Source organism: Lissotriton vulgaris, chromosome 11 (assembly GCF_964263255.1).
Source record: "Lissotriton vulgaris chromosome 11, aLisVul1.2, whole genome shotgun sequence".
NCBI classification, from domain to species: domain Eukaryota; kingdom Metazoa; phylum Chordata; class Amphibia; order Caudata; family Salamandridae; genus Lissotriton; species Lissotriton vulgaris.
Genome location: NC_141699.1, coordinates 637,759,798 through 637,785,761, shown reverse-complemented (window position 1 = coordinate 637,785,761; position 25,964 = coordinate 637,759,798). Strand labels below are relative to the sequence as shown.

General features: G+C 42.4%; 1 protein-coding gene across 1 annotated transcript in view; it reads right to left on the bottom strand.

The window, feature by feature from the left end:
• SCLY (selenocysteine lyase) overlaps window positions 1-25,964 on the bottom strand; it is a 188,217-nt gene that overhangs the window by 104,281 nt on the left and 57,972 nt on the right. The window contains 2 exon segments of the mRNA XM_086943733.1: window positions 14,252-14,358; window positions 14,469-14,633. Coding sequence (XP_086799859.1) covers window positions 14,252-14,358; window positions 14,469-14,633 — 272 coding nt within the window.

The window sequence follows — 25,964 nt, the reverse complement described above, 5'->3', positions numbered from 1 at the left end:
CCAGTCGCCAATGGTTGTCAAAAAGACCAAACCCAAAACCACTTAGGTTTGTAAATTCTGATTGGGTGTAGTCTTCAGAATATATGTACCATGGTGCATTGCAATCCGGATTTATCAATCGCCAGTAGTCACAAGGAATTCTGGAGGTACTGTCATACATTCTTGTTCTGGCACTTTTTCTGCATTAATGGGTGTGTAAAACTGCAACGCAGGGAACAGCCCTTGCATTTTTCACTGATTATGCACCATCTCCGCCTAACTTTCAGGGGACGGGGATAGCAGCCTAAGGGAGGGTAGTCACACATGAGGGGGCACTTAATGAGGGCAATATTCCTCCTATGTTACAGATTACATACCAGAATCAAAATTAGTGCTGACCCATTCTTTGTATTCTCCAGAAAGTTAGTTATTAAGATTGCTTGTGTCATACCCACTGGTAGAGATGCATTTGTTACCGGGCCAGTCCATTGTTTTGCCTATTGTTGGCTATTCCCTAGTGGATATAACTTCCCCTAGGGCAGTATCCTTGTGCCAATGCTCATCTAAAACTAATTCATGTGCACTTTTGCCTGCGGGACTCATAGTGAATTCGGTTAATTCCAATGATTATTCATTACCATATGTCCCTATTAAATTGGTGAATATCAGGGCGAGTATACACAGAAATAGTATTTCACTAAACATGATGGAAGGATTACCAAATGCTAACTCCTCCCTGATGACGGCATGGCTGCAAATTCAATGTCCCCCCGCTAGCAGAACCAGGTGTCTGCCTGGCCGAGAGCATCTCATAGTCTCCAGATCCCTATATTCTCTCGAAAGGATACTAAGTTGCGTTCAATCATAATTAGAATTTATAGTATAGGATTATAATGACCATTACACAGATTTATTATTGCTTATATTAGAAGCCATAGCCTGGAAAACAAAGTGCTAACCAAAACGATTAACTGCCTGTCAGCCTACCCTCCAACTGGAACGCCAGAGAAAGCCTCCACAGCACTCCCGAACTCCAATGAGGGTGTAGGTTTTGTGGCTGGACCAAGCATGAAGGATGTACTTGTAATACCGATCAATCCCAGAACCATTCGTCCCAACAAAGTGGCGGAGATTACTACTGGCTACGGGATGTGACAAACCCTCCATTAAACCAATAAGTGAAAATACGGATGAATGGAGAGTAAATATTAATCAAACCACCCGGGACAATTTGCTGAATGTACAATGTATCGAGGGAGAGGATAAAAGGACCAAATTTCAAGGCAAATAAAGAGGCATCTAAGGAGCAATATGATGACTGTCGCAAGCAATAAAACACTCCAGAAGACCAAAGTGTCTGAAGCTACAGAGAGCAAAAGAGCAAGTAGAAAAGAGAGCACACCAGGGGAAATGGAGGAAGGTACAGCCCAGAATGGCATTACAAAAGACACTGAGGAGATCTTTAGTTTAAGGGAGCTAATTAAAGAACCAGTTGACAGTTATCAGGACAAGTGGTTATACCCAATCTTCAGAAAGAAACCTCAAGTGCAAATAATAAACCCTACCATGATAAAGCCAAGTGCGGAACGTGCCCTGCATACTATGGTAAAGCGTGAATGGAAGAGACATCCTAACAGAAAGAAAGTAGTGCAGAAGCGCACAAAAAAGGAAAACACGCTGTTTTAAGTTGTAACACGAAAGCAAACTTAGGAGGAAGTACCACACAAGCAACTGTGCCTGCAAGTGCACCTCAAGAAAGTGCGACTGCGAGTTTGGGGGACTGCATAGTTACACATTTTGCTGGTTTGCACAAAAAACAAGCATATATGATGTAAATGGCTCGTTCCACTGTGTAAGGGGTTTTCAATAACAACTTTCCACAAAGCACTTTGCTTTAGAATGGACGCCTCAATGATATATTTGTCTGTGGCAACCTATATTTGGTCTGAGTGGATTGTAACAAGAAGGGAATTGAAAGTCTTGCCTCAAGGTTTTGAGTAACTATACTAGCATTTTTTATGTATGTTCACATGTGTATTCTAATTTTCTTTACTAGTTATAATGAACTGCCACAAAATCAAGCTCAGGGTCATGTTCTATCAATTGAAAGAAAGTTTAGTATGCCAATGTTAGCATGTTTTATATTATTAATATGGATCTGTTTTTGGATTGCATACTCTTAAACAATGAACATGCAAATCTAGCTTAAATTAAATTAAACAGTATATTTAATGTGCTGAATGTAGTGATTTTAAAATTTTACAAATTATGTTACTCGTTCATAATGTGTGTGTATTAACGTATGTGTGTGTATTAACTTAAGCCGCTCTACATAGACCCTTACCAATAAAGCTGTGAGGATAATGTTAGAATGTAAGGTCTGAACAATCCCCAAAAGCCAGATGAGTTTTGGCATACTTGGACAATTAAGGGTTGGGTAAAGCAATGTTACAAGAGATACCTCTACACTGCAACGCTGCGATAATCTTGCTAAGAAATGGGGTCTGTTTAGATTCTTCTCATCTTACAGTACATACTCCAGGAGGTCTGCATACTGTTACAATGTTCTATTGATTTCCGGTTGATAGAATAGGCTGAAGACCCTGAAGGCAGGGTTTTCTTCCTTTACCTTACATCGTATAATAGGAATATGATTTTGTCAATAAATATGCTCCAAGCATGGATTTTCCTGATTCTTTTAACAACATACTACCGACCATAAGAGAGTTTGACACAGACATGATCATATGGGAGGGTGCCTTCAATCTCGCACTCAATGATGAACTCGTGAAGTCTACAGGTTACATTGGACATAATTCCTTAGTCACAGACAGGCTGAACAGTATTTTAGACACGCTAGGCTTGACTGAAATGCTTTCCTGGTTAGATGATTTTGGCTGATAGGGGTTGCTGCGGCACCTTGGGTGACAGATGTCACCTACCTCCATCTAACATTGGCTGATTATTCTCCATTACAGCTAGGTACATTGTTCCCTTGTTCCAGGTTGGCCTGACAGATGGAGGTTCTCTTCAGAGTTCCTACTGGATGTAGAAATGCAGGCAGCTATTACTAAATACTTTACATTTAACCAAGGCGCAGTCCCAGAGTGCACTATAATCTGAGAAGCTATTAGCTTACATAAGTGGCATAGCAATAGCCAACCCAGCAGGTTTTCCTAGGACTATCCAGAAACAGCTAGAATATACCAAGTGTCACATCAAGGACCACGAGGGATAGGTTCACTTAAAACTACCCAATATTTATTTGACTGAATTAAACATGTTATTACATAGATTTTGTTATCAAGCTGAGAAGTGAATTTCCTCGCTCGTCATGTACGTGTAAAACAGTACTTGAAGAGTGAGAGGTTTGGGAGAACGTTGGCTTGGCCACTTAAAAGAGAGAGACATATCAAACCAATTGTACAGGTGACTAGACAAGGATGGCGATCCAAATTTCACTAGCGTAGATAAATTTACAGAGTTCAGCAAACTTTATGAGAAGCTGTACACTTTTCATTGTCAGGGGGATGCAGACTAACTTAATCCTAAACTTAATCCTGATATCGAAGCCTCGTTAACCTTTTTGGATGCAGAGAAGTTGTTTGCTTCTCTCTGATGCCTTTTCTGTTTGCAACACTATGAAGATTTGGAATGGGTGATTATATAATCCATATTAATATTATAAAGAGAGAGCCCAAACCTTTGAGGCGGGTAATCTCAGTAACCACAGCACCAATCACAACACCCAATACAGCGTTGGAAAGGGCAGTTGCGGCAGAAGAACATAGGCTATGCAGACTGCCCCCATGTACATTTAAAAGGTAAAAGAACCGTGCCAGCAAAGTAGTCCCTTGTGGGCATGTCTGCGTTCTGCTGTGGGCGTGTGCTGTGGGTGTGACTCAAACTGCTGTGGGTGTGTGCTGGGGACGTGACAAACGCTGGGGGCGTGTAGTACGTTCCGCCCTTCATGCCATGTGAGTCGTACATACAAGCACCAATTACGCAATTGTGCCGCATCAAGGGGCACGCTGGGGCCGTGACAAACGCTGTGGGCATGATTATGGGGTGCAGGGGTATTTAAAGGGAACAGGGTGGGATTAGTTTTTAGGGTGTAAAAGGTAATAAAATAAAATATTAAATACATAAAAATAATATAAATAATGCAATTTAAAAGAATACATGTTTTAATTAAATGTAAAAAATGTGTATATATATATATATATATATATATATATATATATATATATATATATATATATATATATTCACTTATCTCCCTCCACTGGAAAGGAACTTTGAGCCGCACACAAAACTTCCAGTTTGCCGATTTTAATAAAGAGTTCAAAACGCATGTGGCGATGTCCTGACGCGTTTTGTTCGCCGTGGAACTTTTTTGAAGGTCTGCCATTCACCTCGACATGCCGTCTCTGCTTACAAGTCCGATGTTATTCAATAATCCATTTCCTCTAATAATCTTTTATTAGGGAATCACTTCCTTTAGTGACAAAGTGCCTTGTGGGACTTGTAGTGCAGATGGCAGTCATATTTTATTCCCTCCAGTGGGTGGTGTAACTTACATGCTTTTGGGAGTTGGTAATGTTCTCTGGCAGGAAATTCTCCCGTGTTAGTCCACTTTTAGAGCTGACACAGGCCCAGTACCGAGGCCAGTCCTCGGCGGCACCGTATTCGCCTTAGTCGTTTTACAGATTCCAACTGCTAGGTTCAAGTCGGAGAATGATGGCGCTCTTGTGGTGGCGCTGGGCTCTTCGGCAGAACCAAGCCGATAATTATATTCACTTATCTCCCTCCACTGGAAAGGAACTTTGAGCCGCACACAAAACTTCCAGTTTGCCGATTTTAATAAAGAGTTCAAAACGCATGTGGCAATGTCCTGACGCGTTTCGTTCGCTGTGGAACTTTTTCGAAGGTCTGCCATTCACCTCGACATGCCGTCTCAGCTTACAAGTCCGATGTTATTCAATAAATCCATTTCCTCTAATCATCTTTTATTAGGGAATCACTTCCTTTAGTGGCAAAGTGCCTTGTGGGACTTGTAGTGCAGATGGCAGTCATATTTTATTCCCTCCAGTGGGTGGTGTAACTTACATGCTTTTGGGAGTTGGTAATGTTCTCTGGCAGGAAATTCTCCCGTGTTAGTCCACTTTTAGAGCTGACACAGGCCCAGTACCGAGGCCAGTTCTCGGCGGCACCACATTCTCCTTAGTCGTTTTACCGATTCCAACTGCTAGGTTCAAGTCGGAGAATGATGGCGCCCTTGTGGTGGCGCTGGGCTCTTCGGCAGAACCAAGCCGATAATTATATTCACTTATCTCCCTCCACTGGAAAGGAACTTTGAGCCGCACACAAAACTTCCAGTTTGCCGATTTTAATAAAGAGTTCAAAACGCATGTGGCGATGTCCTGACGCGTTTTGTTCGCCGTGGAACTTTTTTGAAGGTCTGCCATTCACCTCGACATGCCGTCTCTGCGTACAAGTCCTATGTTATTCAATAAATCCATTTCCTCTAATGATCTTTTATTAGGGAATCACTTCCTTTAGTGACAAAGTGCCTTGTGGGACTTGTAGTGCAGATGGCAGTCATATTTTATTCCCTCCAGTGGGTGGTGTAACTTACATGCTTATATATATATATATTGTGAACACAAAGTTTTTAGCTGTTTCCCAAGCCTCTTCTTCGGCGGGCACACGGCAGGGGTAGCCACCCCCTTTAAATTGAACACAGTCCCACCAACGTAATCTCTCCATCCATTCACGGAAAGAAAAAACACTGGAGCCGTGGCCTCGGTATTTGGTGCAGTTTTATTCAATACACAACGCCCTACGCGTTTCGGAGTGTAGCTCACTCCTTCTTCACGGGCCCATGAAGAAGGAGTGAGCTACACTCCGAAACGCGTAGGGCGTTGTGTACTGATTAAAACTGCACCAAATACCGAGGCCCCGGCTCAAGTGTTTTTTCTTTCCATGAATGGATGGAGAGATTACGTTGGTGAGACTGTGTTCAATATATATATATATATATATATATACACAAACATATATTTAATGTTTTAATAATGTACTTTTACAATGTATATGACTTTACCACACATGCATTTGCGTTATAATGGCATGCATGATAAAGTCATATGCGTTGTAAAAGTTTTAGAAATGATGGCTTTGCAGAGTACTAGTCCCGCGTTATAAAAATTGCAGAGTGATGGTGTGCGGGATGTTGGTTTGCGGAATATCATCACATATTCGTTTCCCACTGTTCTTATTTTTTTATGACCCACACCAACGCTCTTCGGCAAACCTAGCCCTGAACCCTAAACATACCCCTGTACCCCAAAACCCAAACCTAGCCCTGAACCCTAAAATACCCCTGTACCCCAAAACCCAAACCTAGCCCTGAACCCTAAAAATACACCTGTACCCCAAAACCCAAACCTATCCCTGAACCCTAAAATACCCCTGAACCCCAAAACTCAAACCTAGCCCGGAACCCTTAAAATACCCCGTTAGCCCAAAACCCAAACCTACCCCTGAACCATAAAAATACCCCTGTACCCCAAACCTAGCCCTAAACCCTAAAAATACCCCTGTACCCCAAACCCCAAACCTAGCCCTGAACCGTAAAAATACCCCTGTACCCCAAAACCCAAACCTACCCCTGAACCCTAAAATACCCTGTACCCCAAAACCCAACCCTAGCCCTGAACCCTAAAAATACCCCTGTACCCAATACCCAAACCTAGCCCTGAACCCTAAAAAGAACCGGTACCCCCAAACCTATCCCTGAACCCTAAAATACCCCTGTACACCAAAACCAACCCCTGAACCCTAACAATACCCCTGTACCCCAAAAAGCAAACATAGCCCTGAACCCTAAAATACCCCTGTACCCAAAAACCCAAACCTAGCCCTGAACCCTAAAAATACGCCTGTACCCCAAACCTAGCCGTGAAGCCTAAAAATACCCTTGTACCCCAAAACCCATACCTATCCCTAAACCCTAAAAATACCTAGGTACCCCGTAACCCAAAACTATATCTGAACCCTTAAAATACCCAAACAACCCAAAACATATACCTCAGTACCCCAAAACATATACCCCTATACCCATACTTACCTTATCCAAATATTTTCGAATTTCGTTGTAAATGTATGCGTGGTAAAAGCATATAAAATGTAATGCCATGTGTTATAATGGCATTGCGGAGTCATGGTACTTTCTTAATGAAAGTATGCAGAGTGATGGTATGAGGAAAGAAAGTTGCGGAATAATGGGTGTTTACCGCGGGAAACAATCATTCAAGACTCACACAATTCTAATTGTTAGACGGTTGCCGATGGCCCTCAAGCGGGGGCACACGCGAATAAGCGTGTCACATTACACACATTCTATTTCATACCCAGACAACATCTGGACGGGCTGCTAGTCAATTTGATAAAGTGATTCTATTCTATTCAATGACAGTTTCTAAAAATTAACTTGAACGGACTAACTTCGGACACATTCCAAATTACCACAGGGACCAGTCAGGGTGGCTCACTTTCACTCCTTTCCATACTGGCCATGGACCTCCTGGCACGCTTGCTGTACAATACACACTCTCACATAGGGCTTTACTTCAGGTCACACAAACTACTCATATCATTGTACAATGATATTTTTTTAATGCAAACTGTCTTCCAATATTGCCTCTTTGATTAGGGAAATAATCAGACCTGGAATATACTCTGGAATAACCAATTTGTAGATACTCTCCGCCCACTGACTCCACATTAAAATCACGAATGGAATATCCCATACGCAGGATGAAGGACTCAAATACCTTAGTGAGTCAGCATGTATACATACCAAGGACATACTTTGGGGGAATTAAGGCCTAGCAATGTTCAATCTTTTCAGCCAGATACATACTTGGATAAGCTGTATCTGTTTTAGTCACTGCAGAGCCTTGACGACTTTGGCCATAAACTACAAATAGCTGATCAGTCTACAAATAGCTGGTGCTTAGTGTTGCGAAAGTAAAAGTTGAGACACAGTTTGATGTCCAAAGTAAGAAGACCCTGCCCAGCCAAGGTGGACCTTCATGGGATCTAGCCCTTTTGTGAGACCTGGAAAAGATGTCACTATCTTCCTTAGAAGATGTTCTTTGAGTTGTTTTCTGAAGCTACAGAAGTAGCCTCTCTGCCCTGTCCCTTTGAGTTTATGAAGTGAAAGTGCAACAAATATTGCACTCTTTTACCTCATGTTTGGGATGAAGGCAATAAAGGCAGTCCTTATAATGGTCATCCACATGAACTCTCTTCTTCCCACATGTCTTGCAGGGACAAAAGAGGCCTTTTCTGTAAGACAAATTGGAGTAATGAGGATGAAAATCACTTTTCAGAAGAAGAAACTGAGCAGAGCTCTGGGAGACTCCCTTCACATGCGACATGAGGTAAAAATCTGAGGAATTCAGCCTCTCTTGTGAGTGTTCTAGAGCATGATACCACCTGATTGGTCATAGTTAAAGTTTGGTCCTTTTTTTATTTTTAAAAAGGATATTAATTTTGTGGTCTGGAGCCATTGTAGCCTATGCTAGTTAGACATACTGCTTCACTATAGTACCGTGCGACTTCCACTTCGACGATGGGGAATGATTCACGTATGTGAATCTAAGAAAGATCCAATAATGGATAAGATGATTGGTAACAAGATTTTGTGGTCTGTCATGGAAGAGTGGAAACATATGCATCGCTTCAGACTCCTACCTCTAAGATTGAAGATATTTGGGGACCACGCCAATCGAATTTAGCTACATAAAACACTCTTCCCCCACCCAAACGTGGCATGCGTAATCTGATGACTCATTATGCAAAGAGACCTCACATGCTGTGTAACAGTTACATCATCTCATGATTAACAAATAAATCTGTTTAGAAGTCAGTCAGTCAATCAGCTTTATTTCGATAAAAAATATCTTAAAAGCATTACATAAAACAACAATTTAAAAAAACACAACATTTAAAATCCATCGACACGTCAATTAAAATAATGTACTTTTCAATAAAGTACATAAAAAGGTCTAAATACATGACCACAATTAAACAGTGACATTGAGTCATTTAAATCTGATCGACCAAGCCCAACCTAGATATTTGGACATACCACAAACATACAGGGGCCTGATGTCAGACATCAGAATTCGCAAAGCGACTATGTGATGTCTGGTACCTAGCTCCCTGCATAATGGTTTTAGCCACCTGGATCTCGGGGATTTGTAAGCCGGGCATTCAAATAGAAAGTGGGCAACAGACTCCACTATAGAGATACAGAATACACAAAAGTTTGCGCCGGAATATTCCAGCGAGCGGACAATTCTCCCAATGGTAGCAAACCCACCCTAAACTTAAAATACAAAGCCCTATCAAAAGATTTCGAAATCAAGTCAAGGTAAGGTTCACAAAAGGCTACATCCTTGATCCTTAGGAACTCAGTAGTTGTCCTGCTTTGTTTGGGGTTGGAACTACTTTTGCTGGCTACCCACCGCCAATATATAGTCTTTAGGACAGCTTTGGGAGGAGCACATCTAGATACCCAAGCAACCCAGAGCCCCAGTTCACCAAGCAAAGAGTTGACGTCTTTGAGCCACCCAATTTTAGACCAGCCCGGCATTGACAATATTTCGAACAGCCCTTCCGCATAACTAGCAAGTTCAGGAACCCTCCACAGGCGGGCCCATAGAAATAGTGGGCGGAGTTGGGCCTGTTCTTTAATCGAACAGCAACCCATAACCAGCAACAGGGGCAACGTTGGGGTGCTCTGAGGGAGGGACATCAAATCCTTCAAAAATGTATTCTCGGATCTGGACAGGTGATCAATGTTGTTTGAACCCCAAAGATCTGCCCCGTAAAGTGCTGTGCTAACTCCTCTTGCTTTGTAGATGTCTAACACTGGGGCAATTGGTTTAAATGAGGACAAGCGCTTCTCTTTACGAAGTACCCTCACAACCCTTTTGTGACTCAACAACATTTTCTGGAGATGGGGGCACCACTGCATGGAATCAGATAGGTGGATACCCAAGAAGTCAAATTCCTTAACCCTTTCCAGGGGCACAAGGTTCAATACTGGTGGGCGACCAAGCTTCCTGGGTGGATTCAATACCAAATACTTTGTCTTATCGGTATTGATTTTAAGCCCCCTACTGGTACAAAAAGACTGGAAGCTATCCAGAAGGCTCTGTAGTCCCACAGTGGACTTAGAGATGAGGAGGGCATCGTCAGCGAATAGGAGAGTTGGTATTTTCTTGCCTGCCAGGGAAGGTGCGTCAGATGGTTTATTCAAGAGGTGCTCCACCACTCCGTTCACATACAGTGAGAACAGAGTGGGGGCAAGGACACATCCCTGGCGGACACCCCTATTCACTGGAATTTTAGCTGTCTTCTCGCCTTGAATACCCTACCTCACCTGAGCAATGTTCCCAGTATGCAATTTCACCAGTAAGGACAAAATATATGCAGGGATCCCTAAATCAGATAGTACCCCCTATAGGCAATCCCGGGGCACCAAGTCAAAGGCAGTCTTTAGGTCAATAAAAGCGACATAAAGACTGCCTTTGCCTAGTACAACCACCTTCCAGTATAAGAGCATTAGTCTAAAAACCTGCTCAATGGTCCCCGTGCCTGACCTAAAGCCTGCTTGGAAGTCCGAAAGGATTTTGTTCTCAACCTCCCACTGGAGCACTCTCCCAAAAAAGATCCAATAATGGATAAGATGATTGGTTACAAGATTTTGTGGTCTGTCATGGAAGAGTGGAAACATATGCATCGCTTCAGCCTCCTACCTCTAAGTTTGAAGATATTTGGAGACCACGTCAATCGAATTTAGCTACATAGAACACTCTTCCCCCACCCAAACGTGGCATGCGTAATCTGACGACTCATTATGCAAAGAGACCTCACATGCTGTGTAAGTTACTCATCTCATGATTAACAAATAAATATGTTTAGAAGTTGTTCATGGTCACGAGATTGTACTGGTGATATTTATATACATATATATATTGAATCTATTATACTGTATCCAAACGTGATATTTATTCTTAGCATGACGTTGTGGCAAAGCTTGATGTTATATGTACAATATAATCAACAAGAAAGATATATACTTGAGTGTCCGAAGAGCAGACTTGAGCGGGTAGTATAAGCATACAAGGTGAGTTCCATAACGCAAATTTTGAGTGCTATGTAAGCAAGGAAGAGATTGTGTGTATATTAGTTTGAGAGAATGGGCTCTCAGAATTAACATGTTTATTAGACTACTGCAAGCTCTACCAATTAGGAAGCATAAAGTAACCCTGCGTAGCCATCCACTAGTGTCACAATCTGAAGGTGTTAGCTTTGTGCCCCTCAAAATGTATTCATCTAGGTCTTCGATTTAATAGGGGCCTAGTCTTCTGATTAACATAACCTTCTTGCAGCATGGTGGTTCTCTGGCAGCCATTGCTTCTCAAGGAGGTGCACAATTTGCTTTTGTGATACGGCACCTGTCACTGACATTAGTATTTTGTTCTCTACTGTATGGCAGGATCATATACAGGGCATGTAACTCCTTAGGTAGACTTTGATGCATGCAGGAAAGGCGTGGCTACAATAAATCTTTGATACAGACTTGTGTGCTTGACATAAGCCTGTTTGCTGGCTCAATGATTTAGCTGTTTGCTTAGCTTACTCAAAACTACCCTAAGGTCAAAGGTAACACTTTTAAATACAAGGGTAATCTCTCGAGGCCAATGAAGCTGTTTTGATGTCAAATGTGCGATCTTGACAGTGAGTACACCCTCTCGAAATCAAGGGCATCCACATGACTTCAATAATCTCCTTTTGGCATTCTTTACCTATACAACATGCATCTGTAGATTTTTAAATACATTGTTGACATGAAGGCACTTTCAAAATTGCAAAAAAAGCCTCTGAGGGACCTGTCTGAGGTAAAATGAGAGTGGTCAGAAAAACTTATGTAGAAACATACGTCAGTCCCTTTTTGCTGCCCTGTGTGCTGTATTAGCTATTAAAAATGTTTTAGAAACAAGGCAAGTATGAAGAGCCTGAGTCCCAATCCAGCAAAGGCTGTACAACGTTTTTACTGGAAAGCTCATATTTCTACAGAACACTTTTTCTTCTCAAAAACAATCCCAGAATGAGTCATTAACAACAAAATACATATATTGCCCCCAATCTTATTTAGATCACAAAGCTGACAGAAATACAGGGTCTGCACTGACCAGGGAAAAATATGGAAAAGAAGAGTTACATTTCATCACCTAGTAATCAGACAATGCAATAAAAACACAGTAAAAAGGTAGAATATATTTTGAGCAAAGCATAAAAGGAACCACCAAAAAGAATACATAAATGCCAAAAACAGATGAAAGGTCTGACAGTAGTGTTCTTAGTTTATTTTCAGAGAAACAAAAACAGAACTGAGTGGCACTCAGTGTGGTACACGCTGACAGTGTGGAAGGCCTTGTCTTAATTAAAGGTGACAGTTCACTTTATCTTATATGTAAAGTAATTTGCCTGTAAATTAATTTCGTTTAATGTTTTTCTCTTTTGAATGGAAGAAAATGCAAAATGGTTTGGACAGCCATGCTACTGTGAGGGTTTCAAATGCATTTTCAATTATCTGAATTTTTGTTTAGCCTTATTTTATATATTTACATAATTTTAAAACATTAAAACAATGTGTTATATTTAAATAGGTAGCCTTAATTTATTATTTTGCTTATTTGAGAGTTTTGTCTTCCCATTTTAATTATGTTCTATGCATGTGCGAAGATATTCTATAACAATGAATATTAACGAGGATTCAATGACAAGGAACCACTTCCATTGGCCCAAATAAATGTTCAGGCTTAGTCTTAACTGTTCCACATATTGAGGGAAATATTTGTTAACCTAATCTCAACTATACTGCTTTACTTTTTTAACTTGCAACTTTCAAATCAAAAGTGATATGCCAACAGCCTTATGGCACCTCTGTATTATTATTTTTGCTCCATGGGGGTCCACAGCATCTATTCAGGTTCCCTGATTTGTGTTGTGGCCATTTGTAAAATATATAACAATTGCCATTACACGTATTTCTAAGACTGTTCTACTACTAGTAAGTTTCATCAATCATCTGCTTAAGTGCATATGATTCCACAGTTCTGTCAATTGACATTTTACTGCGGTGATCGTTATGTAAAGACCATTAAGTGGAAGGAGGCATAAAGCAGTTTCATGTGCATGAGCATGCCAGAAGGAACAACGAAAATATTCCTGATCCAGGGCGGGGGTGAATGCCTGAATATGGGCCACTGCAAATATCTCCTAATCTTATTGGCTGAACAATGAGATTGGGAGACACAAGGAACAGACTCTTGGACATGGAGACAAGGTCTACGCACAGCGAATGCGCACTGCCATGTCGGCATAAACAGACATGGGAACAAGGAGACCTAAATACTAGAACATGAACTTATGGGCACTGGGTTGAGAGAGAAAGATAAGTAAGGAAATGGATGCTAAAACAGTCAAATATGCATAGCACTCTATAAACTGGCTTACGTCAAACCAGACACTTTTAGCCCAGAGGAGCACGGAGAGCCCAAGGCAATGCCAAAAATGTACAAATAACATATAGCATTACATGGCAGAACATAATCAGGGTGGTGCCTGGGATTAGTCGCATCCAGTCACACTCGGTGACATTATCTTTGATGCAAGGTATCAAATAGTTGGGACTGAGGATGTCCCACTCTTCATCTCAAACAACGTTCTCTCAGATGAGAAAAGGACTCTACCAGCCTTGCAGTAATGCCTACTACCTGCAAAGGCTCTGTCACACCCCATAATGTACCAATTTTCTGAGATCTATAAACTCATTTTTTAAACTCATTTATATTCTGTGAACTAGACCCGACTCAGGTATCGGAGTGCTTTACATGACCACCAGTTTCGTTACAGAAGGACACATACATTTTTGTTAGGCATGGGGAGATTGAGTGATTTGCCCAGAATCACAGGATGTTGAGCGTCGTTGCAGAGACTCGAACCCGGTTCCCCAGGTTCGAGGTCGACCACTCTAGCCGTAAGGCTACATCCTCCCCTCTTAAATGTTGGTGATCACAGCTCTAACTTAAAACCCTGAGCCTTCGACAGGAACAAGAATTAGAGCATAATACTGAATAATACGTGGATCTAAATGCATTACTTGTCTCACTGTTCATCTCCTTACCCTGGCCGGAAATTCCGTTCTTGTCCTCCTCCAAACAGCATGGGGTGCAGTGGGGTGGACACACCAGGGCCTCGTACATAGAGTGCACCTATTCGGGGGGCATAGAACTGCAGGGATGTTAGAGAAAAGAGGTTAATGGGGCGATGACAACTATGACAACAGATCAACATTTGAAATGCAAGTCATGTTCCACTGTCACAGGGAACACTCATCTTACCTTGTGCCCGACAATGGTGAGATAATCCACTTCCAACTCCTGCACATCTACTTGAACCTTCCCAAGTGCTTGTGCAGCATCTGTGTGAACCAAGATTCGAGGCAGTCCACACTCTACTCTCTTCTGGTTCAAGGTCTTTATTATGCAGCTGAGTTTCGAGACAGGCTGAAGAACAGGCATGGGATGAAACTACATACTTGCAATAGCTGTTTTATAAACTGCATCAATAAGATTTACAGCCGTGTATATCTCACATTATGGGTGTGGTCAGAAAATGTAATCTGATTTTCTTAGCATGTTAAACTTTTGTAATTTTGAGACTAGGCTACATAATGACATCGACAGTATAACAATTGTTTAATATCCAATAAGCTCCTTAGATCACTGCTTTATACCAGTTGGTCACAAACAACATTAAAAACAAGCAATACATATATTATGTAGTCATCTCTATCTATAAAACGGCTGAAAAATTATTGCTACAAGTGACTTTTGCAGCATGAATCACCTATGCATTCACATGCTGTGCATCAACTTTAAAGCAGTGCTGATTCTATTGCAGGACCGGAGGCTTCAGATTATGCTTCTCAATCTTTACTAGAAGCTCACAGCAGCCAATGAACATGCTTGCTTTTCATATCCATAACGTTAAACACTACATATCCCATCATAACTAGCATATAGCCACGCCCCCCATGTCCAAAAGAGGCCTCTGCCTGCCGCCATCTTCCTCTTTCTTTGCTGCTCACAGCTGAGCTAAGTGCACCTTTGTTTACTCCCTCTGCTGTATTGTGGAGATTACTGTATTGTATTGCTAGATCTGTGAGATTACTGTATTGTGGAGATTACTGTATTGTATTGCTTTATGGCGTCCTAGATTTGTGGACGAGTCTAGTTACATGCGTAACACCTTTGTTTATGTCAGGGAGTTTGGGTTGCACTGGCGGGAAGCCTCGGTGCCCCACGTTTCCTCATTTAAATTAATCCTTATTGTGGCTGAGAGTCGCGCTTACTGCGCGAGGGTAGCTTCGGTCTCTGACCGGAGACAGACGGGCTCCGGTGTCATGACTGAGCCGCATAGAGGCCCCGGTGTATTCCCCTTGAGTTGGCGCGCATGCGCATTTGGCATTCCCTGGTGGCCGATGACGCAGGTAGCGGCCGGGTGGCTCTCCGTTGCGGCGGGCCCCCAAACGCGCTGAATTTGGGCTAACATTCAGTAGGATTTCAGTCACGTTTGGGCTGCACGTCGCGGCGCGATCCCGAACTGCATTTCAAAGCGTTTTCTGTCGATTGTACATGACGGTTGTCCCTCTGTCCCTATAACCGCCTGCGAAGGTTGTAAAATATATAAAGGGCCTATATTTATATATGAGAGTGTGCACACGCTCCAGGTATTGTGTGTTGCCCTGGGTCACTGACCCGTGTTGCTTACAGCTTTGCTGAGGGGGTTGAAGTACTTAGAGTGTGAGTGTGCTGGAAGGGCTGACCCCTCCTAGACCCTCCTTGTGGCTGTGCCTACTGCTTAGAGCTATCTGGGGAATTCATTCCTAAAAGCCACCCCATAATGTCTGAATGGGAGCATTATCACGAAGACTATGCAGAGGAGGAGACTTTTGATACAAGGCAGACGGCTGCCTTGGAGGACAATCTAGTGTCTGCATTAGATGCTTCAGTACAGTCCTCCGTCAATAGGGGTATGGAAACTACCGTACCGCAGACAGTACAGCAAGCACTTGCTTCAGCCCTTCGCCCTATAAGAAGACATCTTGGGGCTTCGCCAAGAGACATGGCTATGATAAGCCACAGAAGAAGAAAAATGAGGCTTCCACCTCGGGTCAACCTGCGGGTGACTCTGCCACATGGCCGCATGCACAGGCCTTAGCTACCTTGCCAGACATGGCTGACCACTCATATTCTAGCGGCAAGGCCAAAGATAAGTATAGGGTCCACGACATGGACACGGACACTAATACTGATACTAACACAGACACGGATACGGACACATCAGAGGAGCATCCTCTTCCTAAGTAGGCTAGGAAGGCGCAGACAGGAGGTCTTACACCGAGTAATACGCCATTTACATTTGATCCTTCGGAAATAATGCACCCCAGGTCGCAGGATTGGGTTCCGCCTACGGCAGTGACAGCTTATCTTCACGAAAACCTTCGAAAGAGCTTCCCGAGGGAAGTGCGGAGCCGTCTTAAATCGGAATGCCCCAGACTTGACATCCTGATTAAAGTGGCGGAAACGCCTGAGATAGACGCAAGTCTTCTTACCTTTCTGAAAAAGTTTACGAAGGACCCCAGACGAGATCTTGACAGGGCATGGAAGGGATGCCAGGACAAGATGTTGGACGCTGTAGGCCCTTTGGCCAAAATTTTAGAAATGGCCTTAGCGGCCAAGGAGGCTGCTACTCCTGTAGACCCTGACGTGTTGGCCGGATGGACACAAAGAGCTATCTGCTTATTAGGCAACGCAAATTGTGCCATCTCTTCGGAGAGAAGGAAGTCCTTGCTAATGAAGATGGATACCAACTTGACGGAGCTGGCAGACGTGGAGCCGGGGCCCCTTGCTGAGGGCCAGTTATTTGGAGACAAATTCGTCAAGAATGTCTCCAAATATGTAGGAACTTTCACAGCACTAGACAAGGCACAAGCAGGCATCAAGAGAGCGCTAAACCAAAGGGTTTTTGCCAGGGCCGGACGAGGCGGGGGTCGCTCGTCAGGCCGAGGAGGTCCTCCAGGCTCCCATAGAGGCGACTTCGGCAGAGGCAGAAATGAGTATGACTCCACCCGCGGTGGAACTTTCTACCCCTCCCGCAAGAGGTTCGGCAGGAACCAGTACCAGTCCAATAATAACAGGGGAAACTTCAAGCACCAGCAGAACTCAGGTGAGAGTAGCGGATGTCTCTCTTCTTCCTTTGGGGGGACGAACACAGCACTGTCTGGAGCAGTGGAGGGAGCTTACACAGGACGCATGGTATTGCAGACAGTTCAAGGTTTTCACTTGGAGTTTTACTCTCGCCCTGTTCAATCAGGCATACCGGCAGGTCTCCATTTTTCCCAACTAGATCTCAGTTTTATAGACGAGGAGATCTCAAGCTTGCTACAGAAACACGCGATTGCACCAAGTCATCAAGGGCCTCGCGGTTTCTGCAGCAATACCTTTGTCATACAGAAAAAAGGTGGCGGAAACAGATTGGTGTTGAATCTCAGAGAATTCAACCAATTTCTTACGTACAATCACTTCAAGATAAAGGGAATCCATCTTTTGACAGATCTACTACAGGTAGGAGATTGGATGGTCCGGCTGGACCTGAAAGACGCATTTCTCTCTATTCCAATTTTTCCTCCGCATCGCAGATTTCTGCAATTCAGATGGAGAAACCAATGGTACGAATATTTGGTTCTGCCTTTCGGGCTCTCCTCGGCTCCTTGGTGTTTCACCAAAGCGATGAAGCCGGTTGTGGCGTACCTCAGAGAGCGGGGTATACGCCTCATCATATACCTGGACGAAATCCTTATAGTGGATCAGTGCCGGCAGACTCTCTTGCGGCACCTCACACTGACCACAACATTACTGCAGAAGTTAGGTTTTGTGATAAACAACAAAAAATCTGTCATGGTTCCCACACAGGTAATAGACTTCCTAGGTTTCACAGTCAACTCCGTGACTGCTCAGCTATACCTCCCGAAGGACAAGCTGAAGGATCTAAAGAGGGAGATCAGGAAACTGCTGAACAGTCAGACAGTCTCCCTCAGAGGAATTGCCAGAGTGGTGGGAATTCTTGCCTCATCAGTCCAAGCGATATTCCCGGGCCCGCTACATTACAGGGCTCTGCAGCAGTTGAAGATCAGGCATCTTCAGAAGGGTCTCTCGTACTCGGACAGCATCCCACTCACGCAAGACGTGAGGACGGAATTACAATGGTGGTTGGGACACGTCGATGCCTGGAACGGCCGAGCAATCTTCAGCTCACTCCCAGAAATCACGATAGAGTCAGCCGCCAGCCGCTGGGGCGCGCTTTGTGGAGACATCTCCACAAGAGGAAGATGGTCCCGGAAGAGCTTTCTCTTCATATCAATTGTCTAGAGCTGCTCGCGGGGTCGTTCGCGGTGCGGACGTTGTCCCCGAAGCAGACATCCTGTTGTATTCTCCTGCGTTTGGACAATGTGTCAGCAGTGAGGTACATCAACAAGTTGGGCGGCACGAGGTCGTCCATGCTTGTACAGATAGCCAAGGACTTTTGGCACTACTGCCTTCACAATCAGATATCGATAATCGCGGAATATCTTCCGGGTCAGTCCAATCAGGTAGCGGACTGGAATTCGAGATACCTCAGGGACTACAGTGACTGGAAGTTGCTCCCGAGGGATTCCAGTGGCTGGAGACGATTTGGGGCCCGTTCAGGATGGATTTATTTGCGTCCAGACTAACGTACCAGATTCCACGGTTCTTCAGTTGGAGGCCGGATCCGTTGGCACAGGCAACGGACGCATTTCTCCAAGACTGGTCGACGGGGGTACAGTATGCTTTCCCCCCCTTCTTGCTGATCCCCAGAGCGATGTCGCAAGTGATCAGACAACAAGCGGAGGTGGTCATGGTGACTCCATGGTGGACATCGCAATCATGGTTCCCCAAACTGATGCAGTGGAGCTGCGATCTACCCAGACTCCTCCCGGAGTCGACGACGCTACTGCTGGGCCCTCATCAAGAGAGGCATCCTCTGATAATGGAAGGCAGACTTCAGCTGATGGCCTGAAGGCTTTCAGGGAGCAGTGGCAAGTGCCAGGAGTTTCGAGCAGGGCTGCAGATTTCATCAAGCAAGCCTGGGCACCATCCACGAGGAAAATGTATTCCTCGGCCTGGAAAGGTTGGGTGGATTGGTGCATGGAACGACAACTGGATCCCGTGGGGGCTGAGTTACCCCATGTGCTGAATTTCCTAACGGATAAAGCATCCGAAGGGTTGGCCTATAGATCAGTCAACAACTTCAAATCAGCCATTTCAGCGGGCCATGTCCAGCTGGAGGGGAAACCAATAGGTATGCACCCTATCGTGTGCAAATTACTTAAAGGAATTAGGGTGGCAAACCCTCCCAAACCAAAATACTCCGGACTGTGGGATGTATCTCTGGTTTTGGACCTATTTAACAGATGGCCAGCAAACTCCCTTCTATCCAGAAAACAGTTATCAGCCAAATTAGCTATGTTACTCTGCCTGTCGGCATGCAGAAGATCGTCCGACGTACGAGCGCTGGAGTTAACAGGTAGAGTATTTACTCCGGAAGGAGTTTCTTTTAACATAGTTAGACGCACTAAGACATTATCTACTCATGTTTCATATAATTCATTTCAAGAAAATGAAAAGTTATGTGTTGTTAAATGTTTGAAAACTTATGAGGAATGTACAGCGGCTATTAGGCCTCAGGGCTGTTTGCAGCTTTTGATTGCCTTACAAAAGCCTTTCAAAGCAGTGGCTGCTGCCACCATTGCCAGATGGCTTTGTTATGTGATGAAAGAAGCCGGCATTGACATCACCATTTTTGGTGCGCATTCTGTGAGAGGTGCCATGGCATCAAAGTCATTCATGTTGGGTTCCAGCATTCAGGATATCATGCGCAGTGCGGACTGGTCTTCAGAATCGACCTTCAAAACATATTATTATAAGCCGGTGGGGGATATTACCTCAGTAGTTTTTACCAATAAGCGTTAAACAAGCATAATCTGAAGCCTCCGGTCCTGCAATAGAATCACAAATTTGCTAGCATTCGCGCCAAGAATTTGCAATTCTATTAAGGACACGGAGGCGAGGATTATCTCACCCGGCATGTTATGTATAAATGCTTGCCCACCCAGTGGTTATGGTGGTTACGGTCTCATATCCTTTATTCCATGTTCAGATAAGAAGACAGACTGAAGGTCAAAGAATGCCAGGATATTACGCCTGAAGATGTTTGGTTCTTCCACGTTGGAGGAGTTGCAAAGTTACCCAAGTTGCTTTTGGAGCTGTTCGCCTTAAAGAAAGAGGAAGATGGCGGCAGGCAGAGGCCTCTTATGGACATGGGGGGGCGTGGCTATATGCTAGTTATGATGGGATATGTAGTGTTTAACGTTATATATATGAAAAACAAGCATTTTCTTTGGCTGCTGTGAGCTTCTAGTAAAGATTGAGAAGCATAATCTCGCCTCCGTGTCCTTAATAGAATTGCAAATTCTTGGCGCGAATGCTAGCAAATTTGTGATTCTTTATTATCCCTTACACGCCTATGTTTGCCTTCTGGGAGCATGGACATGCAAATTTAACTTGAAAATCTAAATAATAGTCTATTTTGTTAATTCATAGAACTGTTGGATCTATGTCATCTGAAGGAATCAGCATTGTTTTCCTATGTGTTGTGTATATACACGAGGTGCAAGCTTTTTAGCTAAAATGGGCCGTTACCTTGTGAGAAGCCATTCGTCACTATCTCCCACCAGGACCACTGAGATTACTAACAGCAAGAGCAGACAACTACTGGCTGATTAGAATACTGTATTATAGGCAGAAAAGTGCCTTGTGTCCTGGAGTAATAAGTATCACACCTGGAGGATTTGCACATTATGCCCATCTATACCAATGACTACTCATTGTGATAACTTGTCAATCTCTCAGTTTGAACAAGTTATAGCATAAATGTATCTTCAACATAATGGGTCACCTGGGTGGAATCTGCTGGTTATAACCATGGGTCATTTAGTAAATATCAAATGGTAATTGAAAAACAGTGTTCCCATCAGGGATTCACAAGTCGATGCAAGTTGACGGCAGAAGGATACCTAGACCAGCAAATATTTGGTGCCCAAATGACACATCAGAGCAAGAGTCCTTTAGAGTGTGTGAGCAGGACACTGAACAGCAATTTTTAAGCTACCCCCAAAAATTAGATCACCCCAAAACTTTCCTCTGTCAGTTCTGCTCTGATCCTTGAACTTGAGATAAGAATACCCTCCTTAATATCCAACCCAAATTTAGCTTAGCAGAGCAGCAAAAAATAAGTTGGGATCACTCAATGTCTGAGTTCTAGATCAGGAAAATAAAATAAAGGGCTTTATTACAAAATCTAAAAAAACAAGCTGTACATATTAATTCAAAATATGACATGAATGCTCAAATACAGGATACATAATCAGAAATCAAATTTATTCTTAGACCTTCATTAACAGCAAAATCATAAGAGAAACAGAGAGCATCCCTAGAGAAAAAGGAAAAGTCTCTAAAATGTCTGTCATAAATTGGACAGAGTCTATAGTAGAAAGGCGTTCTGGAAAATATCTGGCTTACCCCCAGAATCAAGGGGGTGTTATTCACCTTTTCATAATACAAATGCAGCAAATACGGCAAATTCAGCACAGTGTGATTAGTGCTAACACCTTTCAGGCAAATCAGGCATGAAATGTATTACTAAAGTACATAACACAAACCTACTTTTAAGAAATCATTGAGAAGCTTCTAAGCCGTTGCTGTCCGGGGGTGCGCACCATATTATGAAACATTTGTTCGAACAATGATCCATGCACTAGTGTATGTATTCTACCAGGACCGCGTCGAAACTACAGCGGAAAGGTCCTTGTTAACTAGAAACATTTGGAACACGAAGGTAAGTCCATTCACAATGAATGCATTCTAAGGAAAATAACCAGTCGCATCACAGTGCTTTTTGATCTGTGAGGACTGCAAGGAGAGAAGACATGGTGGGACCTTGATTGGGAGAGGGAATGAGCAGGAGACAGATGAACAGCATCAATATTAGCTAATGGAATCTTTGTAAAAATGTGTCACAACTAAACTACAATAATAAACACACTTCTGAATGTCATGTTAAACTTGTTACAAGAGCACTGTTATTATTTCTGCATTTACATCTAAAATTCATCATAATAATCATTAGTATTCAATCGTTATTGTCACTCAAAATAATGCATTTAAACAAGTCTACAAAAGCAATAATCAAGAGGTTGCTGAAAGGGAACAGAGCAAGAGTTGCTTCTTCAAGAGGCAAGTATCCTTAGAGATCAACACTGATTGAGACAGATTTCTGAATGTTTCTAACTTGTTAAAACTAATACTGCTAAGAATCGAGGCTTTCTTGTAGCACCCAGAAAAACTAACGTTTCTGTTGAATGGACGGTAGACATGCCTTCTTGTAGGTCAAGAGTTGTAGCCATGTGAGGAATTATTTCTGAATCCATTAAAGAATAAGAATATTGTAGCTGACATGAGCTTCACTACAAATATGTAACAGATCATCTCCTTCCACCCGCCCTGCTTGCAGTTTACTGGTTTTGGGTGGGGGAGAGTGGCGCAAAAGCAACAGATTTGGAGTTGTGTTTGAGTATTATATGAATGAGGAGCATATTCAATAAGCTTGCACTATATTGTAGTTCCCAATAATAATGGTTGACATGTAACCTCAAAAAGAGATGGAGTGGTTTTGAGCTAGTCTGGGGCAGCATGACTGTGAGGAGAGCCAAGAAGCATAACTGATCAAAAAGTAGAGGAGTTACAGAAGTATTTGGAATCTATTACAGCACCGAAATTTGTTTAGTGAATAGAAGAGGAAGAAGAGAGGTGTGGGGCAAACTAGTAGAAGCAGATTGGTGCAGTGCTGTGAATGGCTATGAAAACTAAGATGAGATTTTCGCATTGTATCATGTGGACATCCATGAAATCGGGCGAGTGAATGTCCAGCCAAATTACTGATTTTGTCTAGGAGAGTAAAGGCATGTGCTGGAAGTTAAATGAGCAAGCTGTTATAAAAGTTCAGCATGAACACAACCAATTCTTTTATTAGGTACTAATAAGAGAATGAAGACAAGAAAAGAACAGATGTATCCCAAATACAGGCATCATTTTATCAACAGGAGCATAAAACGCCAAGAAACCATGGAACCGAGGAACAATGTACTATGAACAAACCACGTAAGATAAACTATAATATTTTGTAATGTAGCTAAATATCACAATAATAGGATGTTACACTATATTCTCTAGATCAGTGCTTCCCAAACGTTTTAGAACCGCAACCCACTTTTTAGAACCACAACCTTTTGTGACCCACCTAGCTTTAATGGCCAAGAGGCAAGCAATTTTTTTATGTAACTAAAGCTTTTTGTGGCAGCGCACAGTCATTTACAAACAGCACATTTTCTTTTGAAATGGCCGCTAAATTTGCAAAGACATACATTTTTGCTGATGAAACTATACTGATCACAAATTATAATGCGTGGAAATCATGTTTAAGTGAATACCTAGCAATTGTGCAGTGCATCATCGAGTAAAGTGTACTGATTTGTTTTGATCGTATTACAATTGTTGCTACCATCAAACTTCAGAATAAGAAAAAATGTGCTTCATTTTTGCTTTCCTAACTGATGAATGTGTACAGTTAATTTACAGGCATTTACATGTTGCTGTGTGCTAAAAAAAATTACACCCTACAGCCTTTCTGTTCACACTCTGTACCTACCCCACCAAGGTTGTCATATAATTCACTTTACTTTTGTTTCTTTTGCTGCAAAGTGAGAGGAGTACTTTGTCAGAAGACGTAGCCTGACATTTGACCCCTGCCTTTGAAGCGCAACAAATGTGACAAGTTAAAGACAGAGTTTAAGGGCATCTTGTTTTATTATTTGGAATTTCACAACTCACTAAAAATTGCCTCGGGTTGCGACCCTTAGTTTGGGAAACACTGCTATAGATGGCACTTTTCAAGTCACCACTATTACCATTCAGTGTCTAAAACTTCAGAGAGGACACCGAGGAGCACAAGACCTGCATGTAGACTTGTATGTACCGGTTATACTGGCAGTCCACCAGTCTGCACATAAAGAGTGGTATCAACCATGATTTATTTATTTATTTATTCGAGAATTTTATATAGGATTCCTGAATCAAAGAGTTTGGAGGGTCTTACAGATAACTAAATTACTCACATTATATGTGACCGGAGAGAAACATTCTGAACAATATGATGTATAGCAGACAAAGCACTGATCTTTAATGGAACTTATAAAGTAGATTACAGGTTACATTGGAATTCTGGTAGATAAGTGGAGGATTTTAAAAGGGCAAGAAGTGTATGGTTAAGAAGAAGTGGAACGGGTGTGGTTTTAAGTGCTTTCTGAAATTGAGAAGCATGTTTATTTTCAGATGTAAAGAGGTAGATAGTTGAGAGTTTCAGAGAAGGACTATTTCTGGGCAACTTTTTTCAATCATCTTACTTTCAGTTGTAACGAGTTTTGACTCCCAAGGCCATTGTGGCTGCCTAATACAGTCAGCAGTTCAATAAGGATTGTTCAGGTAAATGACTTTGTAGATGAGGCAGCATATACTGAAAATTAAAATATATTTCAGAGGCTAGAGTGGTTACTCAAGGTAAGACCATGGTATTACAGTCTATGGTTTACACACACATAATGGCCTCTGAAACCAATAAAGAGAAATATCATCAGGGAACCCAATGGGTTTCCACAATATTCTATAGGACTACTAATAGCATAACCACATTTGTAAAACTGTTTCAGTTACTTTAGTCTATTATACAAAACACATGTATGTTCTTCTAATATGGTGTACTGTCCACCTAATAGGTCTTTCATACAGCCACAAGATTTTAATTTGACATCCAAATACAAGGAACAAAGTATAAAATCATGAACACATTGCATCTACTCTACTACATTGCATTCCAATTCTCTTTAATGTTACGATCATATGTCATTCAAACGATTTACCTGTCATTTGTACACATAGAATTCACAGCATTGAGTACACATGATTTGGGAGCAAAATATAGACGTCAACACAGACTGACCCGCATTATACAGTGATTTCATATTTGAAATCCATAAGAACCAATATAATATCATGAACAATACCATTATTTGGAAATTGCGCAAGGGCACTTGTGCTTATTATTTCTTACACAGTCAAGTAGTTTCATGTTTTTTTATTTCAACTGACGATGTTCTTGCTGTTCTTGAAGAAAACTTCCCAACATGGACATTGTAGTATCGCATTTTCAAGGTCCTTCCCTGGCACAGTGTACTGTATTGATCCACAATAGATTGCTGTTGTAATTGTAACTAGTTTGCCCTGCCATCTCCCGATGACATCAGCACAGACTGAGCAGAATCAATATTCGTACTGGGATAGTGCTTTCAACGGTAAGGTAATATAACGTTTTATAGAACACTGCACGGATTTGCTAAAAGTATCATTCTTTTGCTCACACTATGATGATTTTGCAGAACTTAATGATTTCCCATGCAAGGAAACTGTAAAACAAAGCCAGAGCTTTTATGCAATGCTGCCTGTTTTCTTATTGATTTTACTTCTCAGTTGGGACTTTGAATTTTTTAGTTTTTTTCCGATTTTTATTTAAGATTTTCTTAGACGCAATACATAATGCATAACTTTGCAATAAGAACAATGAGCATCTTAACCCGTTCCGTG